The sequence below is a fragment of the Diabrotica virgifera genome, chromosome 1 (genome assembly GCF_917563875.1).
Source record: "Diabrotica virgifera virgifera chromosome 1, PGI_DIABVI_V3a".
Lineage (NCBI taxonomy): Eukaryota > Metazoa > Arthropoda > Insecta > Coleoptera > Chrysomelidae > Diabrotica > Diabrotica virgifera.
The window spans coordinates 141,867,875-141,893,177 of NC_065443.1; the positions used below are offsets into that span (position 1 = coordinate 141,867,875).

The 25,303-nt window shown below is 33.7% G+C and overlaps 1 protein-coding gene across 19 annotated transcripts in view; it reads right to left on the reverse strand.

Annotated features, from left to right (window-relative positions):
• Positions 1 to 25,303, reverse strand: part of LOC114326365 (antichymotrypsin-2) — a 211,168-nt gene that overhangs the window by 136,072 nt on the left and 49,793 nt on the right. For all 19 annotated transcript variants that reach the window (XM_028274711.2, XM_028274715.2, XM_028274706.2 and 16 more), the window contains exons 2-3: positions 16,830 to 17,734; positions 2,905 to 3,046 (exon numbers count right to left, since the gene is read on the reverse strand). In XM_028274711.2, the coding sequence (XP_028130512.1) occupies positions 2,905 to 3,046; positions 16,830 to 17,734 (1,047 nt within the window). The remainder of the gene's footprint in view (positions 1 to 2,904; positions 3,047 to 16,829; positions 17,735 to 25,303) is intronic.

The following is a 25,303-nucleotide window of genomic DNA, read 5'->3' on the forward strand; positions in this document are numbered from 1 at the left end:
TAGACTACAATAAAGCGTTTGATAAAGTAAAACATGATCGACTCATGTAAATTCTGAAAACTAAAAACCTAGATGAAAGAGATTTAAGATTAATAACACACCTCTATTATAATCAGCGAGCAATAGTAAGAATTGAAAAAGAAACATCTAAAGAAATGGAAATAAAGAGAGGGTCAGGCAAGGCTGCATACTATCACCTCTATTATTTAACGCTTATTCTGAAGAGGTAATGCGAGAAACTCTGGAAGATGAAACAGTCGGCATAAGAGTAAATGGAGTCTTAGTTAACAACATCAGATATGCAGATGATAAAGTAATAATAGCCGATAGTTTACAACACCTGTAAAGACTCATGAGTAAAATAATAAGGTGTAGTAGGGAGTACGGACTCTCTTTTAATATCAAAAAGACGAAGTTTATAAAAATTAGTAAAAACAACCATAATACTAACGAAATCTTAATAGTAGAGGGCCAACAGATCGAAAGAGTAAAAAAGTACACTTACCTAAGAACACTTATAACAAAAAATAATGACTACACTGCAGAAATCAAAGTCAGAATCGAAAAAGCACGTTTTAATTTTATGAAAATGATGTTACGTATACAGTGCACTATACTATGGAGTGGAATCATGGACGTTAAATGTAGAGACAATGAGACGACTTAACGCCTTTGAAATGTGGACCTATAGAAGAATTATGAGGGTTTCCTGGGTAGATAGAGTTACGAACAACGAAGTACTGAGAAGAATAGGTCAAGAGAAGGAAGCTGAACTTACAATTAAAGAAAGAAAACTACAGTATCTCGGACATGTGATGCGGGGCGAGAAGTATGGCATCCTGCGACTCATAATGCAAGGAAAGATAGATGGCAGAAGGAGCATCGGAAGAAGACGAATTTCATGGCTGAAGAACCTGAGAGAATGGTTTGGATGTAGCTCAAAACAATTTTTTAGAGCTACTGCCTCAAAAATTAAAATAGCTATGATGATTGCCAACCTCCGTAGTGGAGATGGCAGCTGAAGAAGTACAAGGAGATTGTTTGCACCACATCACAAACACCGGGGACTGCCTTCTTGTAACCTAATCAGGTAACAAACATATCTCAGATAATAACGGATAATAGGTTTTCTTATAAATATTTTGAATTAAAATATAATTATTGTGGGTTAGCAAGACCTTTCAGGTCGCAGTGAGGTAGGGTCTACGAGGCGAAATCTAAAATGTACAAATATTTTAACACCGTTTGCACGACTGAAATACAAAAAGATAAAGTTAAAAAGGAAGAAGGGTAATATAATGTCCAAGAAAACGATTGTAGATTTACATAACTGGCTAAAAAGTCGTAGCATACAGAATATTGAAAGATTCTAAAGCAAAATTTCGATTCCAATATACCACAACAGAATTAAAAATCGAGTAAATAAAGGAATAAAACAAATCGATATATCCCCCATTTCTGCTTCACTTGGTTTTACATCTTTTAAACATTTTCTTTATTTTCGATGCCATGTCCGTTATTCAAGATCTCTGTCTGTATCATTTTTATAAGATATGTGACATTTCGGCCTACTTTCAACTATTTGGGAGTGACGAAAATAGGAACAAAAAGTGCATAATGGAAAAAAAGAACGAATAAAAGTAATAACTATGAGGGAAAAGTATCCTTATGGTAAGAACAAGACACTGCTGAAAACAGAAAATTCAACAAGAATGCAAAAATTTAAATCTGTAGCATCCTAAAAGATGAACATATGCTTGGAAAGAAATTAATAAGAAAGAAGAAATAAGCCTGAAAGTAGTAGAAAAACATCCATAAAACCATAATCAAACCAAACATAAAAGTGCAAAAAGAAATATATAAGTAGAAACATTGAATTGAGAAAATATAGTAAAACATGAAAGCAAACCCATTAGAATATAATATAGAAATTATTACAAATGAGACTAGACTACAATGAGACAAAAAAGAAGACGAAGGTCGAAAATATGACATTATGTAATCTGTATTTTCCTACGATCATTTTCACAGCTTTATATTTTTATTTATACATTCAGAAAGTCACTCATTTTAGAGTCATATTCTGGACCATCTCTTTTTCCTTTTATCTCTCTGAAAGTCTCCACCGAAATACAAAGATGAGAATCTATAAAACCTTAATTCGACCTAGGACAGTGAAGCCTGGGCCCCGAAAGCAACATCCAAAAACAAACTCGACACATTCGAAAGGAAAGTACTGTGGAGAATACTAGGACCTGTGAGGGAAAACGGAATCTTCAGAAGTCGATACAACAACGAGCTTTATCAACTTTATAAGGAAACACCCTTGTCAGACTTCATTAGAATACAAAGATTGCAATGGGCCGGACATGTGATAAAAATGGGAGAGGATAGGCTACCAAAAAGAGCACTGAATGCTAGAATGCAGGGAAAGAGACCAGTTGGAAAGCCAAGAACGCGCTGGGAAGACACAGTAAACTGCGACGCATAGGCCCTTTTAGGAGTCTGTGCATGGAGAAGAGCAGCCACAGACAAACAAGGGTGGAGGTAAAAAATAAAAGAGGCCAAGGCTCAATTTGGACTGTAGTTCCGTAGAAGAAAAAGTTGACGCAGCACTCATTTTACAGTATGAGCCAGTTGTGATGCGGCTGTGTAGTGATTTTTCGATTGGCCATAGTATAGGTGGGTATTTGAGATCCACGTCGATGTTACATAATTGGAGTTAAGATAAAACTGAACCAATAGTATACCTAGAAATACTTCAACGGATCCCAGCGATTATGTTATACGATAATGGCGCAGGGGACTATTGATATTAAAGGCATGAAATACCGATACTAATTTGCTACTATTTTCATAATTAGTTTCAGTGTTACTCAAAATAATAAGAACGAATTGACTTACCAGTAGCTGCTGCTGCTTCAGCGCCTTCCTCGTTAACCTCGATGAACGCTTTGTGAATCACTTTGCTAACTTTTAGTGGTTCAGGACTCTTAAGCATGCCAGTGAAGTCCGCGTGATCACTGAATATGACGCCAAGACCCAACTGGAACAAAAAAATATCAACTGAATGGAACTATAAAAAAGACCAAATACAAAACATGATTGTATAAAGCTTTATTTAAAGGTGCGTATAGATATGCGAGCTTCGCACTTCGCGCCGTGTGTTGGCCGCGCGTTTCTGGCGCCGACAGAAGTTGGATCGTGGTGCGCTGTGTGCGCGCCGTTTGTGTGCCCCTTGAAAACACGTACTAATCTAACGAACGCGCCACAAACGCGCAGCGTACACACGGCGCGAAGTGCGCGGCGCGCATATCTATACATACCTTAATATTCGCCACAAATATTTGAAGGACCTTACGTTTAAAATATCAGCTATTTAGGACTTGGATTTTTACAATGATAAGAGAGAAGAGAGATGTAGGAGAGAAAGGAGAAAAGCGAGAGAAGAAAGAGAAGAAAGAAGAAAATAAGAGAGAGAAGAGAGGGAGAGAGCACAGATAAAAGAGATAGAAGAGAGAGAAGTGAGAGATAGATAAGAGGAAGCACAGAGATTCGAGAGATAAGAGAGAGATAGATAAGAGGAAGCACAGAGATTCGAGAGAGAAGAGAGAGAGACGAGGGGAGAAAGAGGGAGAGACAGAGATGAGAGAGAAAGGAGAGAGAAGAGGGAGATGAGGTAGAAAAGGGAGAAGAGAGAGGAGAGAGAGAGAGAGAGGACCGGTATAAAGGTTAATTTGAAGAGCAGTTACACAGGAGATTTTGCAATAGATCACAGAATATGCTAGTGAAACGGGGTATAATTTTCAGTGGGTTTTTGAATAATTCCACAGCACATATAGAGAAGACACGAAGACAGAGAAATATGTAGACGGAGCAAAGTAAGCATCCAATCTTCAGATTTATCTGCACCCAGTACAGGATTCACTGTAAGCTTGAACTTTAAAATGAAGTGAGTTTATAGTAATGTCTTTAGTTAGTTATGGGTGAGTTGTAAAAGTTTCATTTTTGGATCAGCGCATTTAGCACAAAATAAATCGATTTTTAAATACAGCTCCTAGAGACTTGGCACTTTTTGCATTGAGTTCAGGATGACATCATGACAAAAGTCTACTATACAAAATAGGTGGAAATGCATAATTGCACTGTAGAGTACATAAACTGCATCCAAACGTGCATAAACATGTCAAAATAAGTATATTAAGGGCCAGATTTTGTTATTCAGGGGGCTTTTTGGGGTCACTGAACACGAATGCGTAATCAGAACCGGCCACCGGGATACCTGGTGCTAGGGTCACTGTTGAGGCACGTCATCTTCTGGAGTACCCAGGATGACTGATATGCACTTCATCTTCTGGAATTTCGAGACTTTCCGACACTAAGTTGATGCAAATAGATTACTCGGGGAGTTTTTGGAGTTGCAGAACACTAATACGCCTCAGAACTGACCTTCGAAAACCGAAAACCCTCGAAATTCCAGAAGATGACGTGTATATCAGTCAACCTGGGCGACAGGTTGTCCGAAGGTTGGTTTTAATACCATATTCGTGTTCAGCAACCTCAAAAAAACCCGCGAGTAATCCGTTTGTATCAATTTAGTGCCGAAAACCCACGAAAATCCAGAAGATGGCGTGCGTTAGTAGTAAGCCTGGGCACCAGGTGCTGCGGCGGTTGATTCTGATGGTGTATTTATTTTCAGCCATCACAAAAACCCCCGAGTAATCTGTTTGCACCAATTTAGTGTTGAAAACCCTCGAAACTCTAGATGACGTGCCTTAGTAATAACATTGGGCATGGGCCTGGGCACCACGCGTTTCGGGGTCGGTTCTTATTGTGTATTTGTATTCAGTGACCCCAAAAAACCTCTGAATAACAAAATCTGGCCCTTAATATACTTATTTTGTCATGTTTATGCACTTTTGGATGCATTTTATGAACTTTAAAGTACAATTATGCATGTCCAACCATTTTTGTATAGTAGACTTTTTTCCTGACGTTATCCTGAACACAATGCAAGAAGTTGCAAGTCTCTAAGCGCTGTATTTAAAAATCGATTTATTACGGTATTTTTAGTTCTAAATGCCCTGGTCTATTAGTAAGCTCGCATTTGTGTTAAATTACAATAATTCATGTAGGTACTTCACATTTAGTATGGTATAACTAGACCCAAACCCAGACAACCAAAGTGAAAGGTATCCTCCAACACCAAATTGTTCTATATGGTCCACATAATGTTCAGAAAAAAGTTACATCATTTTGAGCGTCCGGTTTGGAGGGGAGATGGGGGACAAATCCGTAAATTAGTAGTTTTTTTACGTTTTTCGTCAATATTTCTAAAACTATGCTTTAGCGTAAACAATGTTCTATACAAAAATGTTCTACATAAAATTTAAAACAAAAAAGGTCCTACACATAATTGTTATAAAATCAACGGTTTCAGAGTCACGGAGAGTGAAAAGTGGAGGTTTTCGATACTTTTTATATTTTTTGGGCAATTTATAATATTATTACTGATGAAAGAAATTTTCTTTAACAGGATTGTGTTTTGTAAATAAAATTTGCTATTTCAGTGGCCGATTGTATGTTAGTGATAAGCTCTTGAAGAAACGTCAACCTCACCACCTAAAATCATCATCAATTGCCCAAAAAATATAAAAAGTATCGAAAACCTCCACTTTTCACCCTCCGTAGGATTTGGAACCGTTGAATTTATATCAATTACGTATAGGACCTTTTTTTATTTTTGTATAGAACACTGTTTACGCTAAAGCATGGTTTTAGAAATATTGATGAAAAACGTAAAAAAACTACTAATTTACCGACCTCTCCCCCATCTCCCCCCCCCCAAACTGGACGCTCAAAATGGTGTAACTTTTTATTGAACAATATGTAGACCATATAGAACAATTTGGTGTTGGAGGAAAACTTTTACTTTGGATGTCTGGGTTCGGCCTTTTTTTGGACCTACTATACTACCTCCGTAACTTTGGAACCGTTCATTCTAGAAGGAATATGCATAGGGCCTTTTTTATTTCAAATTTAATGTAGAACATTTTTGTATAAAAGGTTGTTCATCCTAATCCGCATATTTTTAAAAATATTGACGATACACGTAAAAAACTACGAATTTACCGATTTCTCCCCCCTCTCCCCCCCCCCCAAACCCGACGCAAAATGGTGTGACTTTTTTCTGAACATTATGTGGACCATATAGAACAATTTGGTGTTGGAGGATAACTTTCACTTTGGATGTCTGGATTATGCCAGTTTTTGGATCAATTGTATCATACTAATTTTCCGATTTTTTTTAAATCGTTTCAATACTTACTGTTCAACTGTTTTGTTTAACTGTTAATTTTTTATTTCAATTCAAATAATCCTCATCCAATAGAATTAAAAATATAACTTTTCTTTTCCTAGTCCGTAAATAAAAATGAATTTAAATTCGTCTAAATAATTATGTGTTTTGTAATGGAAACAGAAGAACTTGCTACGTCACATTTATTGTTTTCATTGTGTGGATTCCACTAAGAGATAACTGACTTTGCCTATTCTCTGACATTAGAATAAATTTTTTTTAAATTCACAAAATTACGAGGCAAATATCGAGCACAGTGATTCATTAAATATTCATATTGTAAGAAAGCATCGAAATATTGGTTCTTTTTTTCAACCGTATTTATGATACAGGCAGAATACCCCAAGACTGGCTAGAATTAATATTCATCCCACTACTGAAAAAACCAAACCCCCAACAATGCAAGGAGTTCCATCTTATGAGTCAGTAAGTAAAAGTCCTGTAAAAGTCGTACATAACCGAATATAAAGTGCAAAACGATTAATTCAACACGTCTAGTTCAACACGTCAACACGATTAGTTCAAAACGTCTGAGCTTTTCTCGAAACGAGAAAAATTTACTTAGAAAAATTTTCGGACCTCACCACGACATTAACACAAACCAGTATACAGTCGGAAAAATGAAAGAATACCCATGAACGAACATATAAAACACGCTGTATTTTCCTGTCACCGTCACACAAAGAAAATTGTCCAGTGCAACTACATGTAACAATAATTATTACATGTGCTTGCGCTGGCCAATTTTTTGTGTGACACAGTGACAGGAAAATACTGCGTGTTTTATATGTTCGTTCATGGGTATTCTTTCATTTTTCCTACTGTAGGGTCATTAAAACCATTAAAACTTATGATGACGATTGTATTGATGTAATGGTTGAACTCTTTAATCTAATATATCAGACTGCCACAATCCCCAAACAATGGCTGCAATCGACCTTTGTAGCAATTCCCAAAAAGTCAAGTGCAATAACCTGCTCGGATCACAGAACAATATCTTTAATGAGTCACACACTTAAAACATTTTTGAAAATAATACACAGTAGAATTGTTAAAACTCTCGAATATGAAATCAGTGACACACAATTTGGCTTTAGAAATGGTATGAGCACACGAGATGCTTTGTTCGGCTTGAATGTGCTGGCCCAGAGATGCATGGACATGAATCAGGATATGTACTTATGTTTTGTAGACTTTGAAAAGGCATTTGATAAAGTTCAACATAAAAAGCTTGTAGATATATTAAAAAGCAAAAATATTGACAGTCGTGACATGAAAATTATATCTAATATATATTGGAATCAAACTGCCAAGATAAGAGTTGACAACCAGGACACCCAAGATATCAAAATACAGAGAGGAGTCCGTCAGGGTTGCGTGCTGTCTCCACTACTTTTCAATGTCTACAGTGAAGCGGTATTTCAAGAAGCGCTCTCAAATTCAATAGAAGGTATATCTATCAATGGAGAAGTTTTGAACAACTTATGTTTTGCAGACGATACAGTAATAATAACAGATAACAACAATGATTTACAGAACGTAATGCAACGCCTTAATGAACGCTGTCATGAGTACGGACTGAAGATGAATTTAAAGAAAACTAAATGCATGATCATAACTAAATCGGCACACGTAAACATCCAATTAACTATTGAAGATACTGTGATTGAGAGTGTGGATAACTACAAATACTTAGGAACATGGATAACATCAAATGTAGACCAAACCAAAGAAATTAAGACACGTATTGAAATAGCACGTGCATCATTCATTAAACTTAAAAAGTTTCTTTGTTGTCGGGATATAAGGTTAGAACTACGCCTAAGGATGCTTCGATGTTACGTGTTCTCTACTCTTCTTTATGGCTTGGAAGCGTGGACGTTGAAACAAGTCCATTTGAATAAGTTGGCCGCCTTTGAATTTTGGTGTTACAGAAGAATCCTACGAATATCATGGATTCAAAGAATGTCGAACGTGGAAGTAACTAGAAGGATAGGAAATCAACCGGAAATAATACTAACTATCAAAAGACGAAAACTTGAGTACTTGGGACATGTGATGAGAGGGCAAAAATGCTCATTATTACAACTTATTATGCAAGGCAAACTCCGAGGAAAGCGAAATGTGGGAAGACGAAGAACATCCTGGCTTAAGAACTTACGGGAATGGTTCGAATGCAGTAGTGCAGAAATATTTAAAGCGGCAGTCAACAGGGTCCGCATTGCCATGATGATTTCCAACCTTCGATAGAAGATGGAACTTAAAGAAGAAGGAGTATAGGGTCAGAACCAACTGCGAATTAAAAGAACTCTACAATGACACCGATATTGTCCAAGAAATTAAATCACAGCAACTAAGATGGGCAGGCCACGTGCACAGACTTCATAACGATAGACTAGTAAGACTGGTATGGGAGGAGATTCCTACAGGCAAAAGACCACTCGGACGTCCCAGAATGCGATGGACAGATAACATCCAAGCAGATCTCCGAAAAATGAACTTCCCATTTGACCCTAGGTTGATGGAAGACCGAACAAATTGGAAGAAAGTTGTACGGTCAGCCAGGACCCACCCAGGGTTGTAGCGCTACGTGATGATGATGATGAAACGATTAATTGGAGACAATCAGTTTGGATTCAGAGCCGGCATGGGTACAAGAGAAGCCATGTTCATTTTACCAGTTCTGGCTCAAAAATTCTACGATCAACAGAAAGGTATATTTATATCCTCCATAGACTTCGAAAAAGCATTTGGTAGAGTAAAACATGACCTACTATTACACCGTTTGCAAGAAGTCGGTTTATATGAGAAAGACAGAAAACTACTAAAAACCTTGTACTGGAACCAAAACGCCATAGTTAGAATCGAAGGTTCCACGTCCACAGAAGTAGAAATTAGAAGGCGAGTTAGACAAGGATGTTTCTTTCGCAAGTGCTATTTAATCTTTATTCCGAGGGGCACTGGAGGATTCCAAGGATGGAGTCAAGGTAAATGACGTAAATATCAAAAGCATCAGATACGTCATACGGTGTTGACTGCGGATTCCGACTTGGGTCTACAACGACTTTTCGCAGTGCCGGATTAACCATTAGGCGGACTAGGCGGCCGCCTAGCGCCCGGGCACTTGATGAGGCCCGCTTCCCACAAAAATGCATTAATTAATATTGATTTATTTAAGCAGTAAATAAAAAAAAAATTAAAATGTTAAAAAAATCAAATAGGGCTAACTGAGACAAAAAAGAGAATGGTTTATTTACGATTTCCAATCGAACTCATGGTAGGTAGGGGATCCCAAGAGGGGATATTTGCAGTTACTCGAGCGCTTCAGATTATCATATGGGGAGAAACCTGGTCCCCCGCAGATGTACCTCTACCATATATTGGCTCTTAACACAGGGCAGTTCGTTAAGGGGGGCCCGAAAAAAAATGTATCCTTAAAAAACCTCAAAATTGTCAGATTAAGATAAGGGAAGTTAAGTACATGCAAAAGAGTGTATATTTTAAAAATACGGGTGTAAGGAAATGAGTCCCAAAGTTTCACAAGAAAAAAGCGAATATTTCGCGAAATGAATGACATATTGAAAAACTAAAAAATATGTGCTCAATATTTTTTTAAAATCTATCGAATGATACCAAACACGACTTCCCACGGAGAGGGGTGGGGGGTAAATTTAATATTTTAAATACGAATCCCGCGATATTTCGCGAAATGAACATCAGATCGAAAAACTGTAAAATACACTTATTTAATATTTTTGAAAAATCTATCGAATGGTACCAAACACGACCTACCAAGGAGTTGGGGTGGGGGGTTACTTTAAAATCTTAAATAGGAGCCCCCATTTTTTATTGCAGATTTGGATTCCTTACGAAAAAATAAGTAACTATTGGAACTAAGTAACGATTGTTGGAAATGGAAAATTAAATTAAAAAATGGCAAGCGCCCACTAAAATAACTTTACTTAACTTTTTTTGGTTTAAGACCTACTCTTCACAACCCAATAGTCCCTATAACGCTCGAGTGACTGCACATTTAGCATACTTTGCTCCCCTACTATCAGTTTTTTGCTTTGGCTTCTGTCAAATATCAGGAAAATACAACCGACTTCAAGACAAATTAAGCAGTTATCTTAAAAGGCATTTTTATATTCCATGTTCTAATCATTCTCTCAATTTGGTAATCAATTTTTCAAGCAAATTTTGCTTAAAAGCTGGTAATTATTTTGGTATGGTACGTTTTTTTCTCACAATAAAACACTGAAAACTTTTGTTTTCTATACTTCCACAAAATTTAGTTTTTTTTTCAATTTCTACCCACCGATGGGCCTTATTTTAAAGAACCTTTGGATTTGAAACAAGAGCTTGGATTGACTTGAAATTTGGTAGCATAGTTAACTTGTCAAAGAAAAAAGTGATATTGTGCCAATGTGTGTTTTTGCTCTACGTTTGAGTCCACCCCTTCTCGAGGGTGAAAAAATATACCGTCAAAATACGTCCGGAAGTGGATAAACTGACTAATTCTAAGCAACTTTTGTTCAATAGAGTTTTTTTATCAAGTCAATACATTTCGAGTTATTTGCAAGTGAATATCTTCATTTTTCAATAAAAAAATACCACGTTTTTAGACGGTTTTTCGCAAATAACTCAAAAGTAAGTACTTTATCGAAAAAATATTCTTAGCAAAAGTATAGCTTTTAAAAAATTGAACAAATGGTGTATGTGTGCAGTCTGAATACCCAGTAGAAGCAGAGTTGTAGCTAATGAAAAGTAGGTTCTTATTCGTCAAATTCCAAATCGAATATTTCAACGTGAAATAATAAAAAAATGAAGCACTTTTCATGGAAAACTCATCATAACTTGTTTAAATGTTTAAAAAAGCATTGTTCTTGTTTTCTTTTTAATTTCTAGAATAAAAAGTAAGCAAGATATGCTCAGAATAAAGTTGATCCCATTTTTTGGGTAAAAAAAAAACTGGTGAAAATAACCCCCTAATTAGCATCCTAAATGAAATTCATCCTTACCGCTTCACAAGCTACTTTACTTATGTATTGTTTATATGCTCTTTGAGTTTTATCGGTATAAAGTGCTTATTTATAAAAGGGCTGTAGTAGAAAGGGCTTGAACAAGTCACTAATCACGGGTGTATTCAATTTTTTTTATTTGACTTAATGCCTCGACAACAACTAATGGCCATTGGCATGGTACAGTGGATTTTTCCAATCAGGTACCTAGTGTAATGGGTAGTGTGTGTGTGTTGAGTAAATGTCTTGTTACTTAGCAAAGTCGTCATTGTTCTTGCAAAGAGACGCTTACTGTATCCGAACGTCTGCGGTCCCTCCGGTGAGTACCGATCCCACAAGGATAGAAACTATTTTCATTTATTAATTTTTAATAAATGAAAAATTCTCTACCCAGGGTTTGCAAATTTTGAACAGTCATATCTTAACCAATTTTTATCTTCCAAAAAAGCAAAAATCTGAAATATTCAGAAAAGCAAAACCTACATTTTTATACTCTTTAAGTTTTTGGGTACCACTAATAATTTAAGTTATTTTGAAAAAAAGACATTTTTTTTTCAAAATATCAAAAAATTTGTTTTACTTTAAATCCTAATGTTTTGAAATATAAGCACTGTGAACCGGTGAAACTTACAGATCATATAAATAATAGTTTTTTCAAGATTTTCATAAATTTTCAAGATTTTTTTGCCAAAAAAAGGAATCAACATTATTTTAAGCTTTACTTGCTTAATTTTGATACTTGAAACTTGTTAAAAAAAAACAGAAATAAAACTTTTTTTAAGACTTTAAAAAAGTTGTGATGATTTATGATTTAAGAATCTACTTTTCATTAGCTCCAGTTCTGCTTTTACTGGGTCTACATACTTCATACATACATACACCGTTTTTTAAAATTGTGTATACGATATATTTTTTCGATAAAATAATTTATTTTTTAGAGTTATTTGAGAAGAACCGTCCAAACACGTGTTTGTTTTTGTTGAAAAATGAACATATTCACTCGCAAATAACGTAAAAATATTGATTTAGTGAAAAAACTCGATAGAACAAAAGTTACTTAGAATTAATCAGTTTATCCATTTCCGCACTTATTTTGAATGTATGTTTTTTCACCCTCGAATAGTTGGCACTCATACCCAGGGCAAAATTACATATCGACACAATATCCCTTTTTTTCTTTGGCATATTAGCTATGGACTATTAATGAGAAGTTGTTGCGAAATGTAAAAAAAAAGAAAAATGATCTTTTTTACATTGTCGTAATAACATACATATCTGTAAATTTGTTTTAAGTAAATGGTCGCTATAAAGGGACCTACTTGGTCTGTGAGTAATTTGGTATAAACATAAACATTAAGAAAACCAAAGTGATGTCATTCCGAAAAAGCCAAAATGTACCTCAACCTTGCACAACAAACGCGATCATTTTAGAATAGGTCAATAAAAAGTACCTGGGATGTTGGATCGATAGCAGGCTAAATCCTGATCGACATATAAGATCGATAATAGAACAGGCCAAAATATCTTAAGAAAAAATCAAATGACTGCCATGTGATTCTCGAATAAAACTCGAAATTCGACTATGTTTATCAAAATTATATCTCTGTTCGACTAATTGGGCCGTCTATTTCGCCTTATAATACGAGGAGAAAAGTGGAGGAAAAGAGATAGATTGGTTGAAAGAAACGTTTATGGCTACGTAATGTTAGACGATGGTGTGGTTCCACAGTAGAAGAATTATTTCGCGCAGCAGCCCATCGAGAAAGGAAAATCCTCAAATTTTACGTCGCATACTTCAAACGAAAAAGTGCTGCATAGAATAGGCAAGAAACAAGAACTTTTCAACACAGTGAAAGTTAGACAAACATCATACCTAGGCCACATACTGTTAAATACTAAGACCAATATGCTCAACTTATAGTTAGTCTAAGAGCTAGTGAACCCTCCGAGTAACGGTCTTCCTGTAAGGCTAGAAATTTGTATAGTGATAATTCATAGCACACCAAGGCTAAAAACCATGACCTGGCATCAGTCCTGCACGTGTATCTACCAGGTGAATCGAAAAGTGCATAGTTTACGGGTAAAATAAACTTTCTCCTGTAAGGTTTAAATATGTATGTTTTTGAGTAAGTCATTTAGAAGAAATGTGTACAATGACAGGCGATTCTGAACAGCATAAGACCTTGCCAGGCGAGGGGAAAGATTAGGGGTTTTTCCTAAAATTATTCTTTTTGCATCGAACAAATTTTTTTTTAGGTTTTTTGAATCATTCCAAACAGAAAAGGTCTTTAGTGACTTTATTCTTAGGTTAATATTTTTTGACATATAAGCGATTAAAAATTTAAAAATTGCGAAATCGGCCATTTTTACCCTCTGAAAATTTTAATGTTGCCAATAGTCCAAGTAATGGAGCTTGAAATAGGACAAAACCTCGCAATTTTTACAGAATGGATCGATTTGCTTGAAAATTTGAGAATAAGTAGTGGATAGTCCAAGGATCAAAATCTATATGATGCCGAAAGGCGCTTTTACCATGGGGGTGGTTGCCACCCCCTTGTGGGGGTAGAAATTTTTATTATATTTTGACCACAAAAGTTGGTAAAAACGTTCATTCTAAGCAAAAAATGTTCTATCCATTTTTTTTATAAAATTAATAGTTTTCGATTTATTCACTATCGAAAGTGTTAGTATTATACCGAAAAATCAATGTTTTTAATCAGTTTTCTGCTAATAACTCCATAAGTTTTCGTTTTATCAAAACAACCTTACTAAACAAAAATGTACTATTTGAAAAAATAAATAAAACCGTGTTTTTTAATTTTCTTTAAGACCAACATTAATCAAGATATACTTTATTATATGTTAGCTCTCCTTTGTCAAATGCTAAATATTGTAGTTTCAAAGTCAAAAGACGGGAAAAATATGCATTTTTCGAGAATAACTTGTTAAAACAAATTTAAAGAATTTAAAAATATCTATCTCTAGAAATAAAAAAGAAATCTCTAGCGCAAAAATTAAGTGACTTATAATGGAAAGAATGTCAGTCCCTATTTTTTTCAGCGCAAAAGTGGTCGGAAGCAACCCCGTAATCACCACCCTAATTAAAACTAGGCATTGACCTTATTTAGTCTTATTTATTTATGTATTATTAATACGTTCGAGAAGTTTGACCGACTTAGAATGATTCGTTTTTAAAAATATGAAGTTAACAGCGATTAACGAATTTTTGTAGTTTGAAAAAAATGGCATTTTCTTCTGAATAAAAAGATTAGCATCAGAGATGTGAAAAAATGTTTTAATATTAAATTGTAGCTAATTTAATTCCCAAGAATTTGGTATGAAAAGAATTTTTCTATGACACAAATTAAGTGAGCTATTGACAATTAAAACTTGTAATAGCATGCAAAAACCACCTTTACCAACCCTTTCAAAGTCACCTCTTTTTGTGACTAAGGATTTTAATAAAATTTAAAATTAATAGGTTTGTAGATCTTGTAACAAGCTACACAATTCTTTTATACCAAACTTTCTAGGATACAAAATAAAAAAGTTACGGTTAACAAATCAATATATTTTTTTGAGAAAAAAAAGGAGAAATCCAATTGTAAGCATAATAATGTAAGTTAGCGGTGTTTTTAGTCATTGGCCTTATTCATTCTTCTTTATTTCTATATTATTAATAGATTCTAGAAGTTTGACTGGCTTGGAATGATTAGTTTTTAAAAAACTGAAGTTAAAAGCGAAAGAATTTTTGTAGTTTTGTAAAAAATGCCATTTTCTTCAGAATAGAAAGATTAGCATCAAAGATAAGAAAAACTGTTTAAATACGAAATTGTAGGTTATTTAATTCTTAACAACTTGGTGTGAAAAATTTTTTTCTACAACAAAAATTGAGTGAATAGTAAATGAGTATACTATAGAAGAACATTGATTTTTTCCATATAAAACTAACACTTTCGATAGCGAATAAATCGAAAACTATTAGTTTTATCAAAAAAATGTATACAACATTTTTTGCTTAGAATGAATGTTTTTATCAACTTTTGCTGTCAAAATATAATAAAAAATTTCCACCCCCCGAGATGGGGTGGCAACCACCCCCATAATAAAAGCGCCTTTCGGCATCATATAGATTTTGATCATTGGACCATCCACTACTTATTCTCAAATTTTCAAGCAAATCGATCCATTCTGTAAAAATTGCGGGGTGAAAAGCTTCGGTTCCTGGACTACAAGGTAGGTAGATATTTTTTAAACATCGATTAAAATATCGCTGTATAAATAATTATATTAACGTTTATATTACTGAATAGAGAATTAAATAACCTTTCAAAGGAGCTATCACACGACCCCTACTCTTATTTAAAGAAATCATCGATTACGTCATCACGCCCAGATGGATGACGTCACTAGTATTATATATACGCCAAAAGGTCCAAATTTAAAAATTAAAATCGACCTGTCTGAGGATTTCTCTTCAAATTTGCCCATTCTCGAGATAATGAATTATGCAAACTCAAACGTCCTCATTATAGGTACTACAGTGTCGCGCCCGCTTGATTAGCAATTAAAAAAACAAAGGTTTTCAATATTGTATTGCAAAAAACTCTTCGGGATTTCATCAATCGATGTTTAAAGAATGTCTACCTACCTTGGCAACATTGAAATTTTCAGTTAAATATCCGATTCAGGGTTAAAAATGGCCGATTTCGCAATTTTTAAATTTTTAATCGCTTATATGTCAAAAACTATTAACCTAAGAGAAAAGTCACTGAAGACCTTTTCTGTTTGGAATGATTCAAAAAACCTAAAAAAACTTTGTTCGATGCAAAAAAAATAATTTTAGGAAGAACCCTAATCTTTCCCCTCGCCAGGCAAGGTCTTATACTGTTCAGAATCGCCTGTCATTGTACACATTTCTTCTAAATGACTTACTCAAACACATACCTACTTAAATTTAAACCTTATAGGAGAAAGTTTACTTTACCCCTAAACTATGCCCTTTTCGATTCACCTGGTAGATACACGTGCAGGGCTGATGCCTGCCATGTCATGGTTTTTAGCCTTGGTATGCTATAAATTATCACTATACAAATTTCGGGCCTTACAGGAAGACCATTACTCGGATGGTTCACTAGCTCTTAGACTAAGTGAAAGGAAAGACCCAGGGAAAGAGAGGACCAGGAAAGAAAAGACTATCGCGTCTAAGAAACATCCTACAATGGAGAAGGCTAAATTTTAAACAGCTAATAGAACAGCTGAAGACAGAGAAGAGTTTGGAATTGTAGCAGTCAACCTCCATCGAGGAGAGGGCACTTTAAGAAGAAAAGATAATCTCTAAGATTTCATCCATAAAGCAACAAGTATCGGTAAACACAATAAATCTCATAGGATCTGCCTTTTATAAGTACCATCTACAATATCATTTAAATAAAAATAAATATTCTTACCTTTGTGAGAGGCTCCTCCAAATTGATGGTGGTTTCAATTTTAAACTTGGGCAAAGCAACGATAACGTCTGGCCTAAACATATTTTCCGTGATCTTAGTTAGATCAGTATTAGCCAATTTAAGTTCCAACTCATTAATACCGTTTCTCTTATTAGGCAATATCACGATCATGCTTAGATCTTTGTTGGTATAAGGTAATTCCAAGACTTTGGCATCTAATGCTTCATCGTTTTTAAAGAAGAACTTCTTTTTAGTATGCATCATTTGAACATCTATCGAATCATTGTCGTTTAAGTAGAACTTCTCGGTTTTTGTGTCCTCAGGTTTGAACGGTGCAGCCCATTTGCCTTTGAAATATATGGCGTTGACCAAAACCAAGCGGGTGTCATCATTCAAATCATCAGGTTGTATTAAATCCTTAATTTTATCTTTTGTTTTTTCTTCAACCCAGGTGTTAATAGTCTTAGCAGCTGCTGCTGATTGGGAGAAATCAACATTTTGAACTTCGGAAAAGAAATGATTGACAACTTTGTCTTTAAACTCATCTTTCAATGCATATTCATTTTTGACATAAACCTTATTAGCCATAAGTAGAGTTACATCCTCAACGGAATTCAGCTTAAGCATAGCTGCTTTGTAGCCCTCGGCCAACGTTGCGATATCAGCAACTTGGAGGGCGCTAGTCAATGCTTTTTGTGTTTTCCCTCCAGATCCTTGTGAAGCCAAAGATAAAATTGCGTGTATACTTATAGGTGAGAAAAATATATTTTTGCCTTTTTCTTGGGCTAGTATCTGGTAAGCGTTTCTGGTAAACAGTCCATTACCCTGGAGGACGGCAGTCAAGTGTTTGTTTTCTTCAGCCATGACGAAAGTTGAAGTTGACAGTAGAAAAAATGTAACGAAGACTGAAACAATACAAAATATATTAGAAACAATTTTACTGAGATAAAAAATATATTAGACACGATTTTACTGAGATATATGGCTACATAATAAAAAATTGTTTTTTATGTTCACGTTATCGCCTTCCTGTGTTTTTGTAACTCATTACGTTAAGGAGAAAGGCGCAAAATGTCGCCTGTCAAAATTTTCAATGTGTTTTAAATGTATTCATTTTTTTCGAATCCTGAAAAAGCAGTGGCGACGCGTGACTTTTTCTGAACTGTTACCAAAACCAGATGCAAAAAATCTTATTTCAAAAAATGAAGATATGGCTAAATGTATATATACACTCACCGGCACAAAATTCCGCCACCTAAAATTTTTGATTAAGTTTGACAATCTATAACTTTATTATTTGTACTTCGATTTTCAAGATTCTTGCACAAGTGTGTAGGTACATGTATTAATGTCAATTGCTATTATTCCGGTAACAAAAAATTTTTGCTTAGATGGTATTATACGGCGGTGAATGTAAGCGTTGTTTTTTCTCCTAACTTTAAAAAATTTTGTGGAAAAATTGGAGGGCTGATTTTGTTTCATACTCCTTTTGTATCACTAAGGTCTTGTTATTTGAATTACCTGAATATCTCTTTTATTGTAAGAGCTGTAATTAAAAACACTGCTTTGAAGGTTTATTTAATTAAAAATAGCAAACGCACTAAAATTAACAAAACAAATTTAACAACAAAACAAAACAATTCAATAGCGGTTATGTCCACCTCTTGCAGCAACGACTACTCGCAATCTGTTTAGCATCGAATAAAGATGTGTTTTCCTTGCCTGGGGAATAGCCCGATATTCCTCTACCAGGGCCATAACTGTACCAAATTTTCTGGAGGCCTAGGATGACGGCAAATAGCTTTTTTTATTCATCCCATAAATGCTCAATATGATTGAGATCTGGGCTGCATGCGGGCCATTCTAATCTTATCAATCCAACCTCAATTGTATGAGTCAATCAGTGTTTTTATTTACAAAAAATGGTACAGCTCTTATAAGAAAAAAGATATTCGGATAATTCAAAAAACAAAATGTTGGTGATGCCTCCGGGAAAATATGACAGGACTATGAAATAAAATCAGCTATTCCATTTTTCCACAGAATTTTTTAAAATTAGGAGAAAATACAACGCTTCCTTTTACCCCTGTACAATGAAATGCAAGCAAAATTTTTTGTTACTGGAATAATACCAAACAATATGATTACATGTACCTACAAACTGGTGCAAGAATCTTGAAAATCGGACCACAAATAATAAAGTTATAAATTGTCAAACTTAATCAAAAATTTTGGGTGGCGGAATGTTGTGCCGGTGAGTGTAGCTTCAATAATATCATTTTGTATATCACTTGAAACTCACGAAAAAACAGATGTTTCTAGATGTTGACAAAATGTTTGATCTTTTTTTGGCAATTAATGTTTACAATTCCCTGTAATTGCCTCGATTGTCAGAGTCGTCGCACTCAAAATGACCACGAAACGCTAGTTCTTGTTTGGCCCAAAAACATACAGTATCTATTATAAGTGTGCTAAGGATATACCTATCTATTTTTTTAACAAACTCATTATGTTTAGCAATATTTGCTTTAAAAGCTTGGTTAAGAGAACTTTTGATTTTTGTTTTGCCAAACTGAATCAAATTGGGTATACATATTACATGTAGGTAACGGAGAAATTTCATGTCTCTTTTTTAAAAATCGAACACTATTTAAATCGTGAACCTGGTCCACCCATTTTTCTGTAGAAAGCAGAAGACATGGCCAACAATACAGTATATTTTTCTTGCAACCATAATATAACCAAGGATTTTCACTGTACCAACTAAATTTAAAATATCGAACTACTTTTGTTGATTCCTTTTTTAAATTGTTTAAAATAGGTTTTTCATTTTTAATCTCATTTTCTTCTTTAAAATTATACAAGGAGAATTACTTTTCAAGTAGTTGATCGATTAAGAAGCGCCACTCATCTATGGTTAACTCCACGCACACTTTTTATAGGTACTGTCACCAATTTTAAATCTGGTAACAGCGCTACTGATACACAGCGCGCTTATGCCGTCGCTTCTTCAAAATTTTCAGTCACTAGCCGGTCCCGAGCGCCAGCGTGGGTATATGACCATTGTGACCAGAAATGAGTCTGGTAACAGAGTATAATAAAGTGCAACTGAGTCACATAAACTCACCAATATTTTCGTGTCTACGAGTAGTTGGCTATTTACTGAGTTAGGTACTATTACCACATAATATAATAATATATTTCTATTGGTAAAAATATTGATAAATAGAATTATTCATCCTCATAAAATATTTATTTGCAAGATTTTTAACTGTTACCAATGGTAACAGTGGTTACATGAACGCTTCGCCAGTGTGAAAAAGCTAATAGTTTTGAAAAATTTAAACGCAGACTGAAAGATTACATTATTACTGAGGGCCGAAAGTCCCTGAAAACTTCTATAATATTTATTTTAATAAGTTACAGGGGTGAAAATAAAAGAGATTATTTCATTCATAGGAGATTCTGACCAATAGAAAGCTGCAGAAATAAAAATTAAACTTATTATTTTTTAATGATTTTAACTTCCAATCGTATAGTAAGATATACCTCGTCCAATTTACTTACCGTTGCACGTCATCCGCGCCATAGCCTGTGACGCGATACCAACACGAAATATTTAGGCGGTGGGTGTGTTCTTTTTTAGAATCAAAATGATTCTAAAGGGGAACACACCTACCGCCTAGATATTTCGTGTTGGTATCGTGTCACAGGCTATGGCGCGGATCACGTGCAACGGTAAGTAAATTGGACGAGGTATATTTGATCACGTGTTTAATTCTGTCCAATTTATACTGACTATTTCATTCATAGGAGATGTTGACCAATAGAAAGCTACAGAAATGCAAATTAAGGTGATAATTTTTGATAATATCCCTTCGTCAAGTATATTACGTCAGATGCCTTTCGTTGCTACGAAAAAATACATTCAGTGACATTAATGACAATTAATGTTTTAAAAGTTATAAAAGTGATGACTTTCAACCGTAAAATATTTTATATCAACTGTGTGTTTAACAGTACTAATTTGTACTTACATAAATAAATTACCTTGTGGGATCGGTATTCACCGAAGGGACCGCAGACGTTCGGATACAATTATTAGCGTCTCTTTGAAAAGACAATGTCGTCGACTTTGCAAAGTAACAAGACACTTACTCAACACACACACTACACATTACTCCCCTGAGTTAGTGATAAGTTATAGTCTAAAAAATAATTATGAAATTGACTGCCAGTTGGTTGTGAAAACCAGTGCCAATAAAACACAACAAAAAAACATAAATAAATTACAATAAAATTTTGGTTTTGAACAGTTTTATTCATGAAATAATCGCAACAAATTGCACTCGATCTCTAAAATTAATATAGAATTTTAGAGCTCTTGTGCAATTACTACTGATTATTTCATTCATATGATATTCTGACCAATAGAAAGCTACAGAAATCTAAATTAAACTGATAATCTTTGATAATTTCCCGTCGTCAAGTATATTACGTCAGATGCCCTTCGTTGCTACGAAAAAATGCATTTAGTGACATTAATGACAATTAATGTTTTAAAAATTATAAAAGTGATGACTTTCAACCGTCAAAAATTTATAACAACTGTGTGTTTAATTGTACTAATTTGTACTTACATAAATAAATTACAATAAAATTTTGGTTTTGAACAGTTTTATGCATGAAATAATCGCAACAAATTGCACTCGATCTCTAAAATTGATATATAATTTTAGAGCTCTTGTGCAATTACTACTGAGAATTATCTACTGCAGAAAATTACCAATAGAATTTTTTTAAGTACAGTGTTTCTGTTTAATGGCAACCAGTTTCCTAGTTTTGACAACTGTCACATTTAAGAAAATATCCATAATATACGTATTAAAAAATAATCTTACGAATATCACACGACAGTAAGAATAAATAAGAAAATAATGCTTCATTTTTACTCAAATTTGTTGTCATTGGGCAATAGCCACTCGAGCCTTGCGGGCTCTCGTGTCTATTGCCAGACAACAAATTCTCGAAAAACTGTCGCATTATTTTCAATTTATTCTCACTCTCTTGTGATATTATACCCGATCATTTTTGATAATATCCCGTCGTCAAGTATATTACATCAGATGCCCTTCGTTGCTACGAAAAAATACATTCAGTGACATTAATGACAATTAATGTTTTAAAAATTATAAAAGTGATGACTTTCAACCGTCAAATATTTATAACAACTGTGTGTTTAATTGTACTAATTTGTACTTACATAAATAAATTACAATAAAATTTTGGTTTTGAACAGTTTTATTCATGAAATAATCGCAACAAATTGCACTCGATATCTAAAATTATTATCGAATTTTTGCCCTCGTCACACTTGACATAATTTCACTCCCCTTCGGGTCGTGAAATTAAAACTGTCAAAGTGTCACTCGGGAAAAATTCGATAATTTTAGAGCTCTTGTGCAATTACTACTGAAAATTTAGTGTGATTTTTAATTGCAAATATTTCATTCAAAAGAAATTTTTATTTATTCTAAGGGACTTTCAGCCCTCGGTAATAACGTAATCTTTCATTCTGCGTTTATTTTTTCAAAAATACTTATTAGTTTTCTCAGGATTCGAAACAAATGAATACATTTAAAACCCAATAAAAGTCTGGACAGGCGACATTTTGCGCCTTTCCCCTTAAGGGTGGGGGTAAAGTTTGAAAATGTTGAAACTTGATTTCTATTTTATTATTTTTAATGAAATTACATAACTTTAAGAATACTCTCTAAAAATATCACATTGATTGGATAGTCTGGGTAGATTATACGAAAATATGCCATTTTTGGAAAGTTATTTACCAGCAATTTTATTGCTGGATTCGAATCTTATAATTGTATATTATACAGTATGTCCCTGTAAGTTGTATCCATATGGAAAACTTTTTTATTATTAATTTTACGAAAAAAAGTGATTCTTCATAAAAAGCTCTGCATGGTCCAAAACCTAAGATTTAACCATCAAATATAAAAATTTTTGAATATTATACGAGGTATGTCAAAAAGTTTGAATTTCACTCAAGAGTAAAGTAGCTTTATTTTTCACAATATTGAAAATTGCTATTATGAAAAGTTGTTTGGAATTAAAAACTATTCTCTAATAGGCAATTACTTCCTTCTAATTGAAAAAATTTTTTTTTTGAAAAATTATGGATAACTTTATTTTCAGTTATTTCAATTCAGATAACTCTTTTATTATTAATTTTACGAAAAAAAGTGATTCTTAATAAAAGGTTTTGCATGGTCTAAAACCTAAAATACAACCATCTTATGTCAAATTTTATCAATTTTATACGAGGTATGGCAAAAATGAATTTCGCTAAAGAGCAAAATACGTTTATTTTTCACAATATCGAAAATTGTTATTATGAAAAGTTATTTGGAATTAAAAACTATGTTTCAGTATGTAATTACATCCTTCTAATTGAAATATTCTGAACTATAAACGTATTTTACTTTTGACCTAAATTTATCTTTTTTGACATACCTCGTATAAAATTGATAAAATTTGATATAAGATGGTTGTATTTTAGGTTTTAGACCATCCAGAACTTTTTATTAAGAATCACTTTTTTTCGTAAAATTAATAATAAGAGTTATCAGAATTGAAATACTAAAAATAATGTTATCCATAATTTTTCAATTTTTTTTTTCAATTAGGAGGATGTAATTGCATATTAGAATATAGTTTTTGATTCCAAACAACTTTTCATAATAGCAATTTTCAATATTGTGAAAAATAAAGCTACTTTACTCTTGAGTGAAATTCAAACTTTTTGACATAACTCGTATAATATCCAAAAAATTGATATTTGATGGGTAAATCTTAGGTTTTGGACCATGCAGAGCTTGTTATGAAGAATCACTTTTTTTCGTAAAATTAATAATAAAAAAGTTTTCCATATGGATACAACTTACAAGGACATACTGTATATGTATGCAAAGTCCACAGATAGTGTGCTATTTTTTTATAAACAAATTAGCGCTCCGAATTCGTGTTTTTTTAATTAATGCTCTATAACTCCCAATATTTTAACTTAACACAAAAAACACAAAAATAAAAATTTACTGTAATTTAATTCTGCATAAATATTTTTTTCCGATTTGATTGGACTTAAATTTTCCTTAGAAAATCCGGGTTTTCCCAATAAAATCTTTTAAATACAACTAAAATTTTAGGTTAGTAATTATTTATCAATAATTAACTAACTTGTTGACATAAAAGCTTTTTTGGTATCGGTCGCATACAGAATTGAAATTGGACTATTTGGGCGGCCTCAGGAATGTTTTAAAGTTATAAACAATTTTTTGGCTTATAATCAAATATAATATCTCGGCAACTATTAGATTAAATTAAATTAATAAAACTTTACGCGACAGAACGCTTCTTTTAAAGGAAAAAAAGTTTAATTGCGATGAGTGGTTCAAGAGATACAACCGGTCAAAGTTGACCAGCATTTGTGACGAAGTTATCAACATTAGAATGGTAATTTTCGAACCGTTACCTTTTTTTTCGGTCCTCTTTCTACGTACAAATTTTCATATCTTCAAAAGACTTATACCTAACATATATTATAATAATAAAAACTATCGGTATTATGCGTGAAAAAAAAAACCAAAAATACCAAAATCTCAATCAAAAACTAGGTTGAAGAAAATTGAAAATCTCAAAGTTAAAAATTGGTATATGTTAAAAAAATGTATTTACTCGGCTTCCCATGGAGCAATTTTCTTCATTTTTGTAACCCCATGTAACTTCCCATGTAACAAATGAGAAAATTATTGATTGTACAAAATAAAAATATTTTGAGGAAACAAATTCCACAAAATTGTATGAGTTTAGTACACACTCTCACAATTTCCAATAATTCTTCTTTTTTAATGAAAGAATAATATTTGAGCTGTTAATAGTGTGAGGTAACTAGCAATTTTTGTGTTGTATGTTTTCTACTCTGAATCTGTCAAAATTAATCTCAGTTGAGCGAACCGAGTTTATTATTTGTATAGTAAACAAAAACAAAGAAACATATCTCTAACAAGAATGATGCCTAGCTTCTCACTGTACAATGTACAATAAACATAATATCCATGATGAACAGTGATATTCTAATGTTTTGGCAATGTTTTGACGTCAGAAATCTTGAATGATGTAAGCGTGTTTTTGTAGCAAAAAGGGTATAAACATAATTCTTAAATTAAATAAAGTAGTATAGTGGAGTCACTGAAGGTTTTCACCTCCGCCTCCGATTTCGTTGAACCTCCATCGATTTTCATGAAAATTGGTAAGCGGTTAGAGGATACCTCAAGCAAAAAAGGTGACATGATGCAAACTTACGCTTTTACCTTGGGGGTGGAAGCCACCCCTTCGCGGGGGTGAAAATTATTTTATCAAAAATAATACCATAAATCGATATAAGTATAAATTCTAAG